The following is a 20758-nucleotide window of genomic DNA, read 5'->3' as shown; positions in this document are numbered from 1 at the left end:
AATCCAGCACTTAAACGATTATTGTGTTTTCACTGACTGTTGTCATTTTGTTCTCAACAAATTACCTAATGTACGTCAGTGAAGGTTTTCAAGGTGAACATTTCATTCATCTAGATCCAACCGGTGATTTATGTGTTCCTTTAATTTTTTGAGCAGTATTTGTCTGCTTGAAATATTACCGTTTCCAAATAATACATTAATTCTTAAGTTTTCTTATTCAGTTTTCTGGAAGTCAGTCATATACTAAAAATTCTTTTTACGACGTGGTTAGTTCAGAGTTCAGTTATAGTAGCTAACATTTATGTTAATTTGTACTATTTATACTAATTTTATGTTTAAATTAAGTCGACTTTTTTGTTTCCCAATGTTAATTAAATATTCTTATTGCTTAGTTTTCATGTGGTAGGCTAAATAGTCTTACATGGTATGATTGAGTATTTCAATCTTGTGTGTCATATAGTTCTTTTATTATTGGCCAAACTGGGCTTCCATACATTTTATACATTGTCGTCAAAAGCGGGAGGAAAGTGACAGCACACCTGGATTATGAATTAGCAACTGGCCTGTGACGTAATGCCTCGTGACGAACTCGTAAGTCGTCGCGTATTTCCGACACTCCTCGCGCCTCTTGAGCGTGCCGTGCTGCTTGTATAACAGTAGCGGTACCAGTCGGTCCGGCGGAGCTGAAGGCTGGGATGGTGATGGCGACCGTCGGAGTCGGTGTCTTGCAGTCCGTTTGATTGAGGAAAACCAGAATATAAGCTGTGTGTGTGTGCAGCGCGAAGCCTGTATAATGGAAGGACGTGCCTTTCCCGAACAAGAACAGCTCCTACAGTTTTTGAGGAGGCTCAAGGAGGTTTTCGACGTCTGTGACGAGGATGCTGACGGCTTCATCCGGGTGGAGCACTTGATGGACCTCGGTCTTCAATTCGGTCAAGGAGACGAGGTGAGAGGCTGGAAGGGACTGGGTAACAAAGGACAAATAGCACATCTGCATTCATATTCGTATAATGTTTCCAATATGGTGAATCTGTAATACGTGGAGCTTTTAACAACAGACAACCTGTCCTGCTTATTAACAGTCACAGGTGTGTTAGAGGTGCCAGCAGCTTATTTGCTGCGGTATGACATAGGACAGGCTACAGGAGACTTGACATCCTCGGTGGTGGCTGACATGCTTTGTCTTGCGTTTCCCATTCACTTAAACTGTTCCAGCCTCACAACATTAGGAAAGCTGAAGACTGACGACAATGGGGGCATTACAGCCTCTGTAAAATTAGAAAGCCTAATAATGCAGCTTTACTGCTTATAGCTACACTTTTATCAATGATGAAGGTCTTCTGTAATCCCCCCTCCCCAATAGGGGTTAACTAATACATCAGTCTCAGTGGCTGTATAAAGTCAGTGCGGGGGAAAACAATTCTGAAATCTGATTTTTGCAGCATCATAAAATACATTGCTTAATACAGGTGCTCTGATTTTGTCAGGATAAGAAACATGTTTGGCTATTTTAAAAACATAGTATTGTACAATATTGTAATATTATCCTAGATACTGACTGTACTAATAGAAGAAAGTGGGCAAATGCAGGATCCTGAGCAGTGCTTTGTTCTCCAGTCTGAATGTTTAGACTGGAGTGAAGAATTTCATTTGTCATTTAAACCTTGATAAGAAACATACAAAGTGAAATGGCTTTACATTCTGTGTGCAAGATCAGATATCAGCGTGTTTGTGTTGTTCCTAAAACACTGTGATAAATGTCGCCCTGAAACCTTCACTGCAGCTAAACAGTTTGTCCACACCTGGGACGAGCGTGTTTAAGGGGATTATGCCAGAAGGCCGAGCCACACGTAGATTTCCACACATAGTTACCGTGATTAACCATCGATGAGCCTTGCTTCAGTGGTCAGAGTTGATCCTGGAGATGCACCATATCTTTGTCATGCTTCTGACCCGTTGAGCTGTCAGGGAGCAGCTAATGAAAAATGTGATGCTATGTAACATTTTATTACAGCCCCAAATATGTGAAGTGATGTAGTATTTTATCAAAGAGTATTTAATATTTTCTGTAGCAGAATTATATAATTTTCCATATTGGATGATGATTTTTGTGTGCCATGATAATAACCCCAAGCAGGGCTATAGTCCCGAACCAGGGACCTAACTATATATATATACACACACACACAGAGTAGATCTTCAATTTATTTAGAAATATGCTTGTTGTTGTTCAGGTTTACATAAATAAGAAAGCTATATAAATAATAACTGATGACTTTAAGTGGGCTTAGTCTGCAAGTGTTTCCAATCCTTTGCTGATTGAGTTTACATATTTGAAAAGGTGGAGTGATGTCTGCTTGTGACTGTGGAGTTTGCTTTAAAGTGCAACAGCGGCTGAAAACCCAGGACACATCACTAAAAATAGCTCAGCCATGCTAAAATGAAGCTACTTCCTCATGTCGCTCCTCCCCTCGTGCACTTCCACTCATCTCTGTGCTTTGTCTCCATGGGAACGGGAGCTTCACTAGATCTCCGCAAGTGGATTGGTTGATTATTAAGTAATTAAATGATCTGCTCAGCTGCTCAAAACAACTCAGGAGAACACCAGCAGCTCTGCATTTCTGTTTGTTCCAGCAGCGTCTGTGGATCGTGGGTTATACACACATCCTGTATTATTTCATCATATTTTTGAAGACATATTTCTGTATGTTTTGTGTAGAAATTTACTGCTAAAGATGTACATTTTTATATTTTATCATCTAAAATAAACAAATCCTATTGTGCTCATTTCGACCATACACCTGCATGCCTCTTTATTAGGTATACCTCATTACTACTGGGTTGGATGTCATTTTGCCTTCAGAACTCCCGTAATCCTGCATGGCATAGAATTATCAAGGTGCAGGAAACTCCATGTTGACATGATAATATCACACAGTTGCTACAGATCCCCTATTCCACCCCATCCCACGCTCTATTGGACTGATATCTGGTGACGGTGTAGGCCATTTAAGTGCAATAAACTCCCTGTCATGTTCAAGAAACCAGTTTGAAATTTGTGACTTGTGTTGCATTCTGCTGCTCATAAAGTAATGCACATGATCAGCAACAACTCTCAGGTACAATGTAGGATTTATGCTCAGTTGCTACTAAAGGGCCAAAAGTCTCATAAGAAAATATTCCCACACTATTAAACTACCAATACCAACCTGAAGGCAGTGCAGGATGGATCCATGCTTTCATGTTGTTTATACAAAATTATGAGCCTACAATCTGAACGTCACGATTCGACCAGGCAATATTCTTATGATCTTCTGCTGTCCAGTTTTGGTGAGTCTGTGTGAACCGTATCCAGACTTTCCTGTTCTTAGCTGGCAGGACTCAGGCCATCTGGCACAAACAACCCTGTATGTTTGGAATCACTTAAATCACATTGCTTTCCCATTGTGGTACTCGATTAGGACTTAAGCAGGCTGTCTTTATCACATGTCTAAACACATTGAACTGCTGCCGTTCGATCTGATCAGATTATTTGCATTGATGTTCAGTTTGAACAGCTGTATCTAAGTGGCTGTTGAGTGTATGTGCATGCAACACTAATGTAGCTTTTTCATTGATCTGCTTCTGACCATAGATAATATAAAGGAGAATGTACCTATAGTAACACCCAGAGACACTAACAGCACAGAGATGAGCATTTCTGTCATCGCCACTTTGGTCTTTGAAAAATAGACGTGATGAGTGAGAGATCGCTCTTAGTAAGATTATGCATGCTTTGGTTAATGATATGTAATTGAATATACTCCAGTTATCCTCTTTTTGACAATTAGAATGATCAGAATTTACAAAATGAACTTCATGTTTTATTCAGCATGACCCAAAACGATTGGTTTATTCTTTTCAATGCAATATGTGAAAAACATGCTCATTTTAATACATAGGCCACCAATACTTCATTGCTGTTGATTTCTTTTTATACATACGAAAACACCTGATATCTTTTCATCTATGTCCACTCAACATGGCAGACTAAACTATTCATCACTTTAATGTGGACACAGCCAACTGGGATCTGGTGAGCTCTCTATTCTATATTTAGACGTTACTTTCTTCCCTCCTCTCACTGTTCTCTGAAGCGTTGCACATTTCATGTTAAGTAGATGGACACCACTATGTGAAACAAGTGCGACATTTATTAGCACAGAATCCCTCTTGTCGCAGTCGCTGGGTCTAATACGTTTCCTGGCTGAAAGCCTGACACTGAATCATTGTTGTTTTCCCCTTTGGCAGAATTATCTTCTCACTGTATGGTAAAAACTATTTTCAGACCAATTGGAAAGGTCTACCGCTGATGTACTGTGTTGTTAAATGTTTGTGAAACACAAAATCTGAGATATGAGAGCTGGCTGGCAAAGAGCACTCCACTCAGAGCTTTTATTTGGGGAAATTAAAAGCAGCATCCATAAACGTAATATGAATCCTTTTAGTTTATTAGCTTCTTGTACTTTTCTTTAGCCATTGAATACAATACTACATTTTATAGTCTTTGTAAAAACATGATATGAAATGTTTCAGCACTCTGAGCTGTATATTTCCATTTTCATCTCTCTTACTTTTTTATATTTTGCACGTTTGCACTATTTTAATGTACCCTGTAGTACTGTATGAAGGTACACGAATGAAAACTTATCTTTGTAAGGTACAGGAAGCGAAGCTAAAAGCGCCCCTAGTAGCAGCGCCCCTCTGTACCTAGTGACAGATCGAGGTACCTGTATAAGTACAATGAGGTGCTATATTTGTGTGGACTTGGTTCCCCAGTAGCCTCTCGTTGTCTTCCTTTGTTCTTGTTATTAGTTTGAGCTTGCAGCAGTCTCGTTACCCTGAGGTAAAATTAAATTATTGATAATTGTGTCAGGTTTGTGGTCTCGATCTAACTTTCCTCACATTTTTCTGATGCTACATAGAAAAAACACCTAATTTTAAAAAAAAAGGAAAAAAAAGAGTTTTAACCGTAATTTAAAGATGCCAAAGTAAGTTAGTGGGCTGCATTTCTAGTGTGGTCTGTTGGCTGCAGTCTGTATTTCTGTTTTGAGTATTTGTTCCTGAAGCTCTCTCCTGTCTAACCGTCCTGTGAGTGTCAGATCCACAGTGGCGCTACTTTCTGGTTTTGTACAAAATACTGTTGTCATGGTTTTATTATATACATGCATTGAGTTTTGTTGGCATTGGATGGACCTTTTTTGTCTTTTGGATTAAAGTTGAAAATGAGGACCCAAGAGAGCCTCTCGTGAATTCTAATGCTGTAAGAGGTTTGTAGTGTCTGGTTTCTGCTCGTGTGACATTAAAGAGTCTTCAGGTTTTTGAAGTCAAACCAGGTAGACAGCTGCTGACGTTTACATTTAATCCTCTGTGATAACGTGACACTGAACTCCAGGACGTGTCCGTTTGTGCTTCTATAGATGCTGACATAACACAACTTGTCCCACAGTATACCCTCAGCTCTTAACTGGTTATTTTCATCTTTTTTATCCTCACTGAGAAAGCTGAGAGCAAGATCAAAGCCTGTGTCACAGAGTAGTTCCACCACTTTCCAGACCCGGAGCTATAATCCTCTTTTGACTTAGTTCATCTTTGTGTCAACAGAACAGCGATCCTAAAAGCTTCTTTACTTTTACAAATAAAACTACAAATTTGTCACATTTTAGATTTTAGTTGTCAGAGTTGTCTCACTCCATTTGAGCCTCCAAGGGGCCACTCTGACATCTGACAGTCTATATCAGGGTAGTAGTAGTAGTACTGTCAGAGTACTCATTGTTGCATACTAGGATAAACATCCCAGATAATTTCTTTTTTCCAGGAAATTTTTCCTTTACAACATAGATTTTCAATTATTTTCATAAAATTTTTATATTTTTTATTTTTTTCAGTAATGTAGATACAAATAAATAGAAAAAAAGTGTTTTAAGTTCCATTTTGATGTATGAAGATAAAAAAAAAAAAAAAAAACAGCCCTAATCTAAGGACATCAGTAATAGCTGTGCAGTTTATTATTAATTTTATGCAATAGGATGTTTCCTACTTTACCGTGGCTGGCATCTTCTGGAGGGGAAAACAGGGACTCGATACTTTTTATTCAGTCTGCCACTTTTTCCAGAAAAGTAGGATAAATCTGGAGTTCTTTGTGAAGTCGGCTGTTTGGTTTATGTAATCCGTAGTTACAGGCAGTCTTTGTGAACCTGGACCCTGGTGTCTCTTCAGACGCCTCTAACAGTAAAACGTGGTTGATGTACTTGTGTGAATCGTCTAATATTTTTCTATGCACACCTTTAAGATTTTTGCTGATGTCAGTTAACAAGGGTACGAGTTACCTTCTGTGTTTTTATTAAAGCGGGTTTCCTTTAGAAAAGGCTGACTTTACTTTTGTGTCTTGCAGGTGAAGAAGTTGACAAGGTACCTGGATCCTAACGCTCATGGGAAAATCAACTTCAAAGACTTTTGCCACGGAGTGTTTGCTATCAAAGGTGAGACATGGACTTTGATTGTCCTGCTCTCTGTCATGAGAAGATGTGTGAGCTTTGTAACTTTGTAACCTTGTCACATTTAGTTAAAGCTCGGTAAACTGTTTTCTACTATTTAGTTTTCTTGCTAAGCTAAGACAAACATCTGCTGACCTCACACTTGTGTTGTTTATACAGACATCATAGTGTTGTCAGCACTTTCATGTAACTGTCAGAATGGAAACAATCTGCTCCATACTCTTCTTCTAATGCTATATGGCCCATTTTACCTTGAAAATGACAAAAAGAGTTTGGATATTATAAAATGAAACATGTAAACATTGAAGATGATACCACTTTATTCACGTAGCTCAAATTACAACAAATATTCTTACTGGTTTTATTACAGAGGAAACATCTGCTTATGTTATTTCCCCTCTTATTATTTACTTTCCTCCCCACACTTGTCCTCCTAGGTTGTGAAGAAATAATGAAGATGACCGTGGGTCCTCGCAGCCATGCCTCCAGCCAGCCATCTGTCACAGACAATGGCTATATATACCAGGTGATTGGATCTTCAATGGTGCACATAATTCTGTGGCATGATGTGAAAACACACCCTGAAACGTCTCCGTTAATACTGCAAATTATTTTAAAGACACTTTTTAAAGTTTTTGTAAACTCAGATGTCAGAGTGAAAGTGGACATTGTTTACATGGAGTGAAACAGCAATAATTCAGCAGTGAAGCTAAGATCATCGATAACTGTTCATTTAGAACAGTGTTTCTCAAGGTTTAGATTTATATTCATAATAAATGAAAATCACGAGGCACTGATTTCTTACCTAAACACCAGAGTTTAAGTGTCAAAAATATGATATAGTGACTGACTTTTCAGAAACAATTTTTTTTATATAAACCTGTACTGCTGGGCTTCCATACAGCTCTGAAGATGCTGCTGGTTCCTAGCATGTGTACTACCTTAAATATATCTCAATTATTTTTGTATCATAAATTTACTGTGTGAAATGTATGTTGCTGTGCGTGGCTGATTATGTCCCTCATAGAGATTAGCCTAACTGGATCGTTGCTTAGCAACAAGAGGATGAGCGAGACAAGAGCGAGACGGAGAGCGAGAGAGAGCGAGAGAGCCGAGGTGTGGTTTTGTCCCAGCTAAAGCTTCGCTGTGCTTTCTACATTACTGCTGGAGCTGCAGTCGTATTTATTTGTGTCTAAGCTCTGAGGACACTGAGCCTTCAGGCATTGGGAATACAGTAGATTTTTGTTTTTAGCTCCACCACAGCAGATGCATTCACACGTACACACTCATTAGTGTGATTTGTGACTTTGTATTGGAGATGAGTGAGATGGTGTCCACACTTATTTGGTAAGTTGCACGAATGTGTCAGACTAACTGATTTCTAACTTTTTGAAAGAGAAGATTAGTCCAATAAAGGAAAAGCACACAGACTGGCACAAAGCTTAAAGTTGTTTTTCATTTTATGTGGCGTTTCTGTGTGTGGATGAATTGGGATATATTATGTTATTTTGTGTGTGTATATATATAAATATATATACATATGCTCCCACACCCCTTCATCACAGACAAAAATGTGTTTAATTAATGAGTGAAAGGTGGGTAGCAGTCCCTCAGATGCCATATTATGTCTGTCTTGTGTCTTTATATGTGAACATCCACAATCCAGCAGAATCCTAAGTAAGAACAGAGTATGGAGCCACTGCTTTTACTGGTAATGATGAGAAACTTGACTTTGTGTGTGTGAAAGAGCGCTTGGGTGTGACCTTGTCATGGTACTACAGTGGGGTTAAGCCAGACAGCAGCATGATTTATTAATAATATACTATCTGGGGCACGCTAACTCCCACATGATAAATCAGCCCAAGACACTACCTCAAATACAACTTCATCATATTCTGTTCAAATCATGAGAGCAGGTCAGAATACCAGCTGTACTGCTGTTTCTCTCTTAAAGCCGTCGCTTTGTGTCGCTGATTTAAACTCCCCTCTTTGCTTTAGTGATTTCTGGGGAAAATGTTTGGCTCACACCTAAAGCTAACCTTAATGCTAATCACAAAGGTCCAAACATTGGATATTACTAACAATATCCAATGTTTGGACAATTAAAGTCATCTTAAATATCTTGAGATCAAACTTAAACATCTGAAATTCTTTGAGTTTGTACGTCTCATACAGTTAGTATGTGATGGGGTATTGAAACAACAGTAGATTACAAGCAGAAACATTTTTAAATTTCTATTTAAACTGTGGTTTAACCCTTAAAACTTCATTGTTTGATTAAATCTGCTAAAATAAGCACAGGAAGGCAAGACTGATTTCTCTAAATAGCCTTTTAATAAATGTAGGCTGACATTCCTGGATCTTATTGCTGGATTCATCTAAATGCAGTGGGATTCTTTCTAGTTTGAGTTTTTATTGATAGTATTTAGTTTTCTGTTTGTGTTGTTGCTGTTAATTCCTTTGTAATTTAAGTCTTGTCATTTTTGCCTTAATTTTTAGTTACTGGTGACCCTGAGCTTATTTTGGCTCCTCGTGTCTTATATCTAGTTGTCTTTCCCTTTTGTTACTTTATTGTGTGTGTATTTTGGCCTGTTTTCTTCCTTTAGCTACTTCCTGCCTTTACTTTGAAAGGTTCAGTTTTCCTGCCTCTCTTATTACCTGATTATTCTCAGCTGTGTTTTGTTCCCCAGCTGTTTTCATCGCCCCTCTTCACCTTTTGTGTTTTTACACACAGTGGTTCATGACAGTTTCCTTGTAAGCAAGATTATAATCTTCGCATTTTTTATTTGAAATGTATATTTCTAAGAACTATATATTAAGATGCTGATGATCCGTTGTTCAGTGTAATCAGTGACTAGGCACTGTATCGGACTTGTATCTCATGCATGATTTTAGCTGCTCTTTGAATAACTGTTTACATGTGATTTTAGTAAACATCTCTGTGTGATGATGTGATTTTGAACTCAAGGGTTTCTGCTTTGAAATTGAAAAAAAAAAGTAAAGTTAACTTATAATTCAATTTGTCCTGTTGAAGCGATGCCTTGTGTTGAAGTGTCTAATGTGACTGTTACTTCTATTTCTGAAGTCCTGTAAAGTTCGATTTTTAATCCTAATTCACATAATTTTTCTTGTATGTTCAGAATGGTGAGGCAAAGCTTGGTCCTCCAATTATCATGTGTACACGGTCCTACCAGGAAAGCACGTGTGCTGATGGCGAGTGCGACATGGACAGCAGCACTGAAAATGGCAACAGCTCTGACTCGCTTCACCCAACACGGCAACGCAGGTCAGTCATAACCAGTCTGAGTTGGGACTTTAGGAAGACTTAGAATTTCTTTTGATTGTGGGTTTGTTTTTTTTCCCCTTTAATTGTTTTGTTTTGGAATGCAACCCTAGCCGCCTGATTGGCTCAGCGTCTGCGCCCGTCATCTCTAGAGAGGAGCAGTTTGAAGACTACGGTGAAGGGGAGGATGTAGATTTTACTCCCAGCAGCCCTTGCCCTGAAGAAGAAACACGAACAAATGGTTTCTCAGATCTTGGATCCTCGCTTCCCTCCAGGTTGGTGTCTGATGAGAAGGAAGCACTCCCTTAATCGTATGCACACGCAGAATTACATACAAACATATCTTAAGACCCAGTTTTCATGCAGAAAAAGACAAATCAGACTTTTTGGCTGTTTGCTTGTCCTAAAGAGAAAAGCACAGGGCTGTTAACAATGGGCCTGTTTGATTTGAATGCAGTGCATTGTTTTAGACAGTACTGCAAGTTTTCTGAACCATGGCTTGAAAAAGTAGAGCAGGGGTGTCAAACTCAAATACACAGTGGGCCAAAGTTCAAAACTGGAACAAAGTCGCGGACTAACGTTAATATTTATTGAAATATATTTATTCCTCCAGATTTAAGAATGAATCTTTTCTTATGGACACGTTTTGCTGAAAAACTGAATATGGAACAAGCAAAGCTTAATACTAAACAATATATATATTAGCTGTATAATACCAGTAGGCCAGCTCTGATAGTATTTTTGGTATGGCTTCACGGGCCAAATGTAATTAGGGTGCGGACCAAATTTGGCCCGCGGGCCACAGTTTGACACCTATGAAGTAGAGACTGGAAGACATTTCATTGACGCATGCCAATGTGCTCTGCAGACATTGCAAATATCTATAGCTAACAGCAAGAAGCTGACTTTCACTTTTTCAGACATGCTTATTTATATTTGATTATATATGTGGACATTAATCAATTCATTCTTTATAATTCCAGTGCTGGCCACACCCCTCAAAAGATGCGGCAGCTGTATAACAGTGAGCTGCTGGACATCTACTGTTCGCAGTGCTGCAAGAAAGTGAATCTACTCAATGACTTGGAGGCTCGACTGAGAAACCTCAAGGCCAACAGGTGGAGCACACATTCACTGATGTTCATTTCTGGGAGTGACCTGGAACTGTCTTCATCCTAAGACTGAATGAATTTCAGATTTTTAAAAAAGAAAAAATGGTGTGTGTTCATCATTGGGGTATCACACTACTCAGCCTTGAGCCCCGGGTCCAAGAGGACCAACGTGGCTACCATGCTAACCGTGGAACACCTGATTACCCTTTCAAGACAGGGAAGCACTTCCGAGTATGAGGCCTCTGGGATTAGATAGAGATGTTTCAAGTACGCTGCAGTCTTGTTCGTAAGACTGATGGTGTAGCATCAGTGCTAATGCAGGCAGGGAGGAGAGAGCTTAGCCTAAAAGATCAAGCTTTAATTTACCAGTCAGTATAGCACATTCGTACAGTTATCTATTTTTTTTGGAGCTATTGGTAATGGTAATGACTCTTGCTGCCTCAGCATCGCCCTAATGTCACAAAGCTTGGATTAGCTGTCTTAGCCATCCAGCTAAATCCCCTCTTATTCATTCTTGGCATCAGATGCTGCATCCACATCAAAGGGTGAGCTCGAGTTGTTGCTATAGCAACTGTATCCCAATGTGGCGGGATGACTGGTTGTGAGTTTTTGTGTCTTGTGTGCGAACAGCAATACAGCTGAAACAAGAACACTGACTGTGGTTAAAACTGTATCGTATGGCAACCACAGAAGAACATTGTTTGAAACCACTGTGTGAATGAAAGCAGAGGTGTCATTGCACTAATTTTACTACCAGCAAATAGAGTTGTAGCAAAGGCTTTTGGATTATTAAAATGGATAGTTGAAGCCTGTGTTACTGTCAGTATGTGTGACTCGGTTCCTCTCCTGTTTTTTCAGTCCTAACAGGAAGATTTCCAGCACGGCATTTGGACGGTGAGTGACCTGACGTTCTTACAAAGCGCCTTTTTAAATTCTTGCTGCTCTAAATCATCTGTGCACTGTAGATATCATAAACTGTTGCTTAGTTTTGGCATCTTTCTCGTTACAATATAAAAAATGCAGCCACTGAAGAACATGGTGGTAGTAGACACTAATGCAAAGCATATACGGGATTTACATGTTTATGCAGTGTAAATATGATGTCTCCTGTTTCTCGGGTGTTTTCTCTCTCCCTGCAGTCAGCTGTTCCAGGCCAATCACAGCGTGTTTGGGTCCAGTCAGGGCAGCAGCACAGAGGATCTGTTCACAGACAGTATCGACTCCTGTGACCTTGACATCACAGAGAAAGTAAACACATAATAATCTTCACCTGCTGGATGATCCTCTAGCTCATAGCACATCTCCAGAGCAGAACAAGGACTACTGTCACAAACTAAGAGTCTAACTGGTGAAGCAGCAGCCTCGTTTTAGCTAATGAAAAATAAAAACAATGCTGAAATAAATTGAAGTCTGTGAGGTGGGGAAAATAGTGTTAGTGTGTAGGAGGATGGATCAATTTAAAACGGGCGATTAATCTCCTGTTAACAACGAGCTGTGTAGAGGCATACTGGGAATGTCTGTATGCAAATGAAGAAGATGCTCTTTAACCTTTAGGCCTTACCTGTGTGATGTGTCACTCAGGTCAGCTACCTGGAGAAAAAGGTGACCGAACTGGAAAGTGACAGTCTGGCCAACAATGACCTCAAGTCTAAACTCAAGCATGACAACACCCACCTTGTGCACAGGTAAGAATACTTGAGCTGAGTGGGTGCTTTGGCTGGGTTTGGTTCCTGTACAAAAAGGCGTGGTGTTTATTTTCATACAAATAACATTAATTGCACCTGTTTGATCATTCTTTACAAGTGGTGCAGATATGAGATATATGTGATGTGAATTAGTCCATAGATCTTATATAAACCTGTGCAGCATTTTGGTTCTAGCTGACTAGTCTGTACCAGTCTGAATGACCTCTGTGTTTTTGCTTCCAAGGGTTCATGAGCTAGAGGAGCAGGTGAAGGATGCAGAGACAAAGTCTGCAGAGAGTCTCAAAGAAGAGGTGAAGAAACACCGGGAGGCTTACACCAAGATGGAGAGAGATAGAAACACAGAGATAGAGCTGCTCTGTAACAGGTAAACTAACCAGCAATTTACCTGAAGGGAAGTTTCCCCCATAATCCAACTCCTAAACAGGCTGGTGCTAGATTTGGCTCTGATACAAGATCAACTACACATCTGCTGTTAAGGCAGGCATTCTGTAACCATAAACTACCACAGACACTGATTGGCTGTAGGTCTCATGAAATGAAACTGCTGTTAGCCTTGTTACCCTGCCGTTGCCTGCTATTAAGACAGGAAATAAGGAAATGTGCAGCGCAAATTTACAAGCTGCTGTGCTGATCAAAGACGGTCAGCGTTCTGGCACTTTAAAAACACCAAGCCTTACTCATGTCTTTTAACCTCCTAGGGCCTGGCGTCCATATATGTGGACATCACATTTTGGGTTGTCAGGCCCTTGTAGAGCCCTTGTGCTCTACAAGGGCCTAATATCCGCTTACAGGGACATTATACTGCCACTTCTATCAACATTTAAAACAAATGTCCTCATTTTTGGATCTCATTTTTCTCAGAAACAAAAATCTGGTAAAAAACAATACAAAACAGGTAATTCTTTTTATATTCATCAGGTCTCAATCAGCCCAAATAGCAAAGAGAAATTGAAAATGCATGCCATGAAAGAGTTCAGGTCTTAGGAGGTTAAAGTTCACTGGGGTACCTGTGATACCAAACTAAAGCTGTTTGCGTTTGTTCACCCTAAGGTTACAGCAGTTAGAAGAAGAGAATACAGAGATGAAGTTGAATGTGTGCAGACTCAAGTCTCAGACTGAAAAAATGGATCAGGTATGCTGAAGTATCTTCCTGTGTCATCATGATGTAATCCTTTTATTATTTTATATAAACTTCATGAGTAGTTTCACCTTGACAAGCTTTTTTCTTTTAGTTTGTCTGTACTCATCTTGGTTGCTGCTAGGTTTCCATATCTCAAATGTTGCGAATTTTCCTACATATATCATAAAAACATGAGTGTTTCTTTTTCTCAGCCACTGTTTCCTGACTGGTGTATTTTGCAGGAGAAGCAGAGGGTGACAGACAAACTGGAGGACACTAGTTTGAGGCTGAAAGATGAGATGGACCTGTACAGGAAGATAATGGACAAGCTCTGGCAAAACCGCCACGAGTTTCAGAAGGAAAAAGAGTCCATGCAGGAGGTGAGACACTCCTCCCAGGCAATCATTTCTATGAAAATAACTTCATTTCCCACTGTAGTCACCAGGTAAGATAAGAAAAGGTTAATGTGGAACATGTTAGAGTTGTTTGACCGACTGTTTTGTCTGCAGCTGATTGATGATCTCCGTCGGGAGCTCGAGTATCTGCAGTTGTTTAAACTGGAGATGGAACATCCTGGGAAAGGCAAGGGGCTGTCTGAGTTTAACGCCAAAACCAGGGAGATGGAAATGGAACATGAAGTGAAGAGACTGAAACAGGTCCACACAGAACACACTCATCCTTGTTCTTCCTCATTGCAGAAAAGACTTTCTCTTCTACTTTTAATTCCACAATGGTCAGATTTGTGTCATTTCATTTATTTCTATTTAATCCACACAAAAAATAAATTCTTGAAACATGCATATATCCAAACAAGGAGCTGCTTGAGCCCCGTTAATGTGTATTGGGAAGTAGCATACTGAAGTAGAACTCCCAAACCTGTGTTGATACACTGATGGATCGCTCAGTCCTGCTAACTTTACTTTGCTGTGTAAAAGTCCCATTCTGACCACCTGTAACGTGCGCTCCATTTCGTAACTGCTCTCACATCAATTTCGGTTTCAAACTTTTATGTTTATGTTGAGCTGCAGAGAAGCCAAATATTAGTCTTTAGTTGTAAAGTCCACAGCAAGCCCAAAGGCGCTTTGTCAGGTCAGAAATGCTCTCTGTTGTGTCCTTGTCTGTTTTTCTCTTCCCAACAGTCACAGGGTAATCTCCAGTGTTGGGCAAGTTACTTTGAAAAAGTAATTAGTTGTAGTTACTTTTTTGAAGAAGTAACTAGTAACTTAGTTACAATATTATAAAAGTAACTAATTACTAGGAAAAGTAACTATTGCGTTATGGTTAACCCTCTGGGGTGGCTGTTTTTGACTACTTTTGATTTTACCGCTTTAAAAAGTGTTTACCTCGCCTTGTTTGGTATCGTTCTTTTCAGCACAACGTCACATGTCTGAATTTACAGTTTGTTTGTTTTTTCATTTTGAAATACTGCATTAGCACAATTGATCCGAAATCAGACAAAAAACAGAGTAGAAAAAAAAGTTGCATTTTTTACTGTAGCAACCACAAACGAATCATTTTCATAATTTGAAATGCAAATATACATTGTAAACTTTACAAATCTATGCACAAGTTTTGCAAACCACAAAATTGTATGCAGCTATTTACCTAAAAAAAAATTAACCATTTCAAACTATTTACAGAACAATCAGGTGTTCTACATCAATCTAGATGCCACACAAACTATTTGTGCAAAAATAATTTCTGTCCACCATGAGATAAAGGAGAACATCACAGGCCTGATACCTGCAGGCCTGACAACAGGTGTATCACTCGTCCTGTTTTCTACCTGGAGACAGCGTTTATACTGTTATCTGCCTTTGGTGGCTTTATGGCAGCAACTCATTGTTCTGACACACACAGCAAAACTATCCACTACACTACACACTAACTGGGATTTGCTATGTCATCTTAAATTGGTCATGTGATTGGTTTAACCATGACTACTCTATTCTTTCTCAGCCAATCAGCAGTACCTGTGCGATTGTTTCCCCCCCCCCCCCATATCTCCCAGTAAGCTGAAGACAGCTTCAACAGTCTGTGTTGAAAAATAGTTACTGAAAAAAGTAACACCGTTACTTTTAACGCCATTATTCCCATCACTGGTAATGACCATTCATTTGGGCTACCCAGCATTTCCCTGTTAATACCCAGTTTTGCCAAACTGGCATTGGCCAGCGGTGGTTTCATACTTGATTAAATCATTAAAACAATATTTTCATGAAGTAAAAATCTTCCTTTCAACTCAGAAAAATTGAAGAGAAACCCAAGTGTATGTGATGTTTGGAGGGAGAGTGAGACATACACCCACAGTCAAAGGCAGGCAATCCTAATCACATGTAATGGATATGGCTCGGTTATATTTGTGAGATTTTTCAAGCTCACTGCTTTCTCAAATTCACACACACATCGAGTCAGGACCGGGTCCTTTGTGTCTGTAGGAGAACCACAAGCTGCGCGATCAAAACGACGACCTGAACGCTCAGATTCTCAGTCTGAGCTTGTACGAGGCCAAGAACCTGTTCTCCTGTCAAACCAAGGCCCAGTGCCTGGCAGCTGAGATTGACAACGCTTCCAGAGATGAGGTTGGTCTGTTACTGTTGGTTGGATGAAATGGTTATTCTTGATATAACTGCGCTTGTAATGCATTCCTCTTCTCGCTCAGCTTGTGGATGCTTTGAAGGAGCAGGAGGAGATCAACCTGCGTCTGAGGCAGTACATGGACAAAATCATTTTGGCCATTCTCGACCACAATCCTTCCATCCTGGAGATCAAGAATTAAACACAATGCACATTTGTATTAGTGAAGCTGTGCTGATCTACCGTTACCTTTAGTCCGTAAAGTTGTAATCCATAACATTCCTGTCCTGGCTGAAGCTGATGGAGCTGCTTACGCTACAGACAAACACATTCGCATTGTTCACTCAGTGATGTTTTTTTTTCACAGATATTGTGCACGTTTGGTCCCCCCTGTGAGATGTAAATCTTAAGCTGCAGTACAAAATGCAGGAAATGTTCTGTTGGTGGACATAAATATTTTTTCCTGCTGAACTGCAGCAAACAGTTCACATTAAAGCTTTCCTGCATTTCAGCATCAACTCTTTGGGTATCATTGCTTTTACTTGGAAGGTGACACTAACCCTGGATATTTAATCCCTTTAATGTGTGACCACTTTGAATCTGGTAACACATTTTAATGTGTGGATGTTACCACAAATTACTGATAATGCAATAAATGGGCAGTTTTTGGTTTGGGTACAATCAGAATCTGATGTCACTAAAAAGTTAAGGATTACAACTTTACATTGCAGCTAACATTCTGAATGTTTGACACTTGCACACAAATGTATGTACATTACCACAGCAGCTGGTCTCCACATCCACCCGAAGTAAACTCCTCTTTATAAGGAATCACTGTAGAGCAACTTTGCCATTTTAATCTTATCCACCGATGTTTATCACTGTATGTTTGAAAGTACATACAGTGGGGCAAAAAAGTATTTAGTCAGCCACCGATTGTGCAAGTTCCCCCACCTAAAATGATGACAGAGGTCAGTAATTTGCACCAGAGGTACACGTCAACTGTGAGAGACAGAATGTGAAAAAAAAAATCCATGAATCCACATGGTAGGATTTGTAAAGAATTTATTCGTAAATTAGGGTGGAAAATAAGTATTTGGTCACCTCAAACAAGGAAAATCTCTGGCTCTCACAGACCTGTAACGTCTTCTGTAAGAAGCTTTTCTGTCCCCCACTCGTTACCTGTATGAATGGCACCTGTTTGAACTCATCATCTGTATAAAAGACACCTGTCCACAGCCTCAAACAGTCAGACTCCAAACTCCGCCATGGCCAAGACCAAAGAGCTTTCGAAGGACACCAGGAAAAGTATTGTAGACCTGCACCAGACTGGGAAGAGTGAATCTACAATAGGCAAGCAGCTTGGTGTGAAAAAATCAACTGTGGGAGCAATCATCAGAAAATGGAAGACATACAAGACCACTGATAATCTCCCTCGATCTGGGGCTCCACGCAAGATCTCATCCCATGGGGTCAAAATGATCATGAGAACGGTGAGCAAAGATCCCAGAACCACACGGGGGGACCTGGTGAATGACCTGCAGAGAGCTGGGACCAAAGTAACAAAGGTCACCATCAGTAACACACTACAACGGCAGGGAATCAAATCCCGCAGTGCCAGACGTGTTCCGCTGCTGAAGCCAGTGCATGTCCAGGCCCGTCTGAAGTTTGCCAGAGAGCACATGGATGATACAGCAGAGGATTGGGAGAATGTCATGTGGTCAGATGAAACCAAAGTAGAACTTTTTGGTATAAACTCAACTCGTCGTGTTTGGAGGAAGACGAATACTGAGTTGCATCCCAAGAACACCATACCTACTGTGAAGCATGGGGGTGGAAACATCATGCTATGGGGCTGTTTTTCTGCCAAGGGGACAGGACGACTGATCCGTGTTAAGGACAGAATGAATGGGGCCATGTATCGTGAGATTTTGAGCCAAAACCTCCTTCCATCAGTGAGAACTTTGAAGATGAGACGAGGCTGGGTCTTCCAACATGACAATGATCCAAAACACACCGCCCGGGCAACAAAGGAGTGGCTCCGTAAGAAGCATTTGAAAGTCCTGGAGTGGCCTAGCCAGTCTCCAGACCTCAACCCCATAGAAAATCTGTGGCGGGAGTTGAAAGTCCGTGTTGCTCGGCGACAGCCCCAAAACATCACTGCTCTCGAGAAGATCTGCATGGAGGAATGGGCCAAAATACCAGCTACTGTGTGTGCAAACCTGGTAAAGACCTATAGTAAACGTTTGACCTCTGTTATTGCCAACAAAGGTTATGTTACAAAGTATTGAGTTGTATTTTTGTTATTGACCAAATACTTATTTTCCACCCTGATTTACGAATAAATTCTTTACAAATCCTACCATGTGGATTCATGGATTTTTTTTTCACATTCTGTCTCTCACAGTTGAAGTGTACCTCTGGTGCAAATTACTGACCTCTGTCATCATTTTAGGTGGGGGAACTTGCACAATCGGTGGCTGACTAAATACTTTTTTGCCCCACTGTAAAAGAAAAGCATCTTTCCTGTATGTTATGTAATTTGGACAACTGTCTTTGACTCACAGGCACCAAGTGGAAAACAGATTTAAGAAGTGAAGCAAATAAAATGGGAAGGTGAACCGTTTCTGTAGTAAAATCAGAAACGAGTTGTTCTGTAGAGATTGTAGATAGCTACACAGTACATGAACACTGATGTAAGCCTTTCTGGTGACACTCAACTTTTCAGTTCTTGTGATCATTTGATTGCGTTTCTAACCCTTTAATTTAGCTGTTTGAACACAGCCGAATGTTTACATTGAACCATATGCTTTTATATCGGTTTTCAGTAGTAGTTCCAAATGTTAATGTCACTAACTACATGAAGCCTTTGCTTTCTGAAGACTTTTCACTATAGAGATATTTAAAGGTGCCAATGAACAGAATTATGTGCCAAATCATTTGTTTTCCACAAATAATCTAGTAGATGAAGAGCATCATACTGCAGAGCTGGATGGCTTACATGTACTTGTATATTAGCCAAATTAGCATGTGTATCTATGAATCCAGAACTGTAACATGCATTTATTAATAAATGTGTAGAAATGTGCGCACATCATAAAAACTGCAAGTCCAGATCGTGTCGTCCTGTTCTGATCTGAGCTTATTCCAAATTTTCTCACCAAATATGAAAATATTCAGGTTCAGGAAATTGTATTTAGCTTTGCAAGGAAATGAATACATGTGACACATGTGGTGAAGCTCGAGGATTTTAACAGTGTGAACTAATGATGTTCTTTGCATTGAATATAGATTACAAGAAAACTCTGTGGGGCACCTTTAAAATCAGGTTCTGCACTGTAGCCCAACTATGAAAGCACATAGCACGTGATATAGTAACACACTTGTTTCGTAGGCAAAGTTTATATACCTGGAACAATGATTTTAAAATAGGGTGTAAACATTCTTGTTCTGTCAAAATTCACATGTTCACATTGATTTCTTTTATTTTTGTACCACACATGGAGCAATGGGTGACTAGATGTGTAAATAAAATCCATTCGCTTAGCACCACAAAGTTGGTCCTGGTTGCTTATTCGTAGTCTTCTTGTCTTGTTACTGGGTACAAAGTAACAAATATGTTAATGCAGGTGTGATGTCATGTTGTACACAGAATGATAGGAATTCTGTCCAACCTCAGTTGGGACATACATACAGTCACTTTAATATATTTAATGAAGTCATGTGAATTATTAACTGGGGGTTTGTCCCCACGTTACAGCGTTGAAATTTGATTCCTTTTGGGTATTCTTTTTCTTTTTAGCACTCATTTTTACATACAGGAACTGGTCACATGTAAGCATATTTAAGCTCTGTGAAAGCTGCAACTAAGTCACCATATCTAAATAACAGGATTTATTCTGAACAAGTTTGGGCATTAATATCATTTGGTCTTATTTATGTTGGAGTTTCAATAGCAGAATCCCTTAAAAAATTGTATACATATTAAATGGGTTCTGTTTTCCTATTTAAACTATGAGGGATCAAAATTACTGGAAATTACTTGTAGGCCTGTAACTTGGACCATTTACATACGAAGGTAAAATTTAGTGTGGCTTTGTTAGTTTTAGTAAATAAGTTAATTACGTTAAATGAAATACTGTCATGTTTATTACTCAAAAAGATTCAAAGAAACACTTAAAAAGTATTTCTCATGTAATTATAAAACAAGTCCTCAAAAAGTTGATATTGTTTTGGCAGCTGTTGGGTCATTTCGTTCTCAAAAAATTACACACACTGCATTATGGTAAAGATTTTCGTCAGCATCCGATGTGTAAATAAACTGCTCGCTTAGTCTTAAAACCATTGCAAAGAAAATATGAAGCTTTGGTTGAAATTTAGCGTCTATGCGTTCATTTCGCTGTCATACTCCGGTCCAGGAGGCG

At 39.6% G+C, this 20758-nt stretch overlaps 1 protein-coding gene across 2 annotated transcripts; it reads left to right on the top strand.

Annotated features, from left to right (window-relative positions):
- Positions 1-540: 540 nt before the first annotated feature.
- Positions 541-16852, top strand: rab11fip4a (RAB11 family interacting protein 4 (class II) a). Of its 2 annotated transcripts, XM_026165949.1 has the most exons (15): positions 541-946; positions 6434-6521; positions 6974-7062; positions 9677-9822; positions 9933-10094; positions 10803-10937; positions 11790-11825; positions 12071-12179; positions 12513-12616; positions 12861-13001; positions 13688-13769; positions 14000-14137; positions 14267-14413; positions 16196-16339; positions 16420-16852. In XM_026165949.1, exons 1-15 carry the CDS (start codon positions 794-796, stop codon positions 16534-16536), a joined length of 1791 nt encoding a protein of 596 aa, XP_026021734.1. In that variant the 5' UTR covers positions 541-793; the 3' UTR covers positions 16537-16852. The 2 variants fall into 2 exon arrangements, with proteins under 2 accessions (XP_026021734.1, XP_026021735.1); XM_026165950.1 differs by lacking the exons at positions 541-946; positions 6434-6521; positions 6974-7062 and adding an exon at positions 8995-9290.
- Positions 16853-20758: the final 3906 nt, after the last annotated feature.

This window comes from Astatotilapia calliptera, chromosome 4 (assembly GCF_900246225.1).
Source record: "Astatotilapia calliptera chromosome 4, fAstCal1.2, whole genome shotgun sequence".
Lineage (NCBI taxonomy): Eukaryota > Metazoa > Chordata > Actinopteri > Cichliformes > Cichlidae > Astatotilapia > Astatotilapia calliptera.
This window is presented reverse-complemented; position numbering and strand designations above follow the sequence as displayed.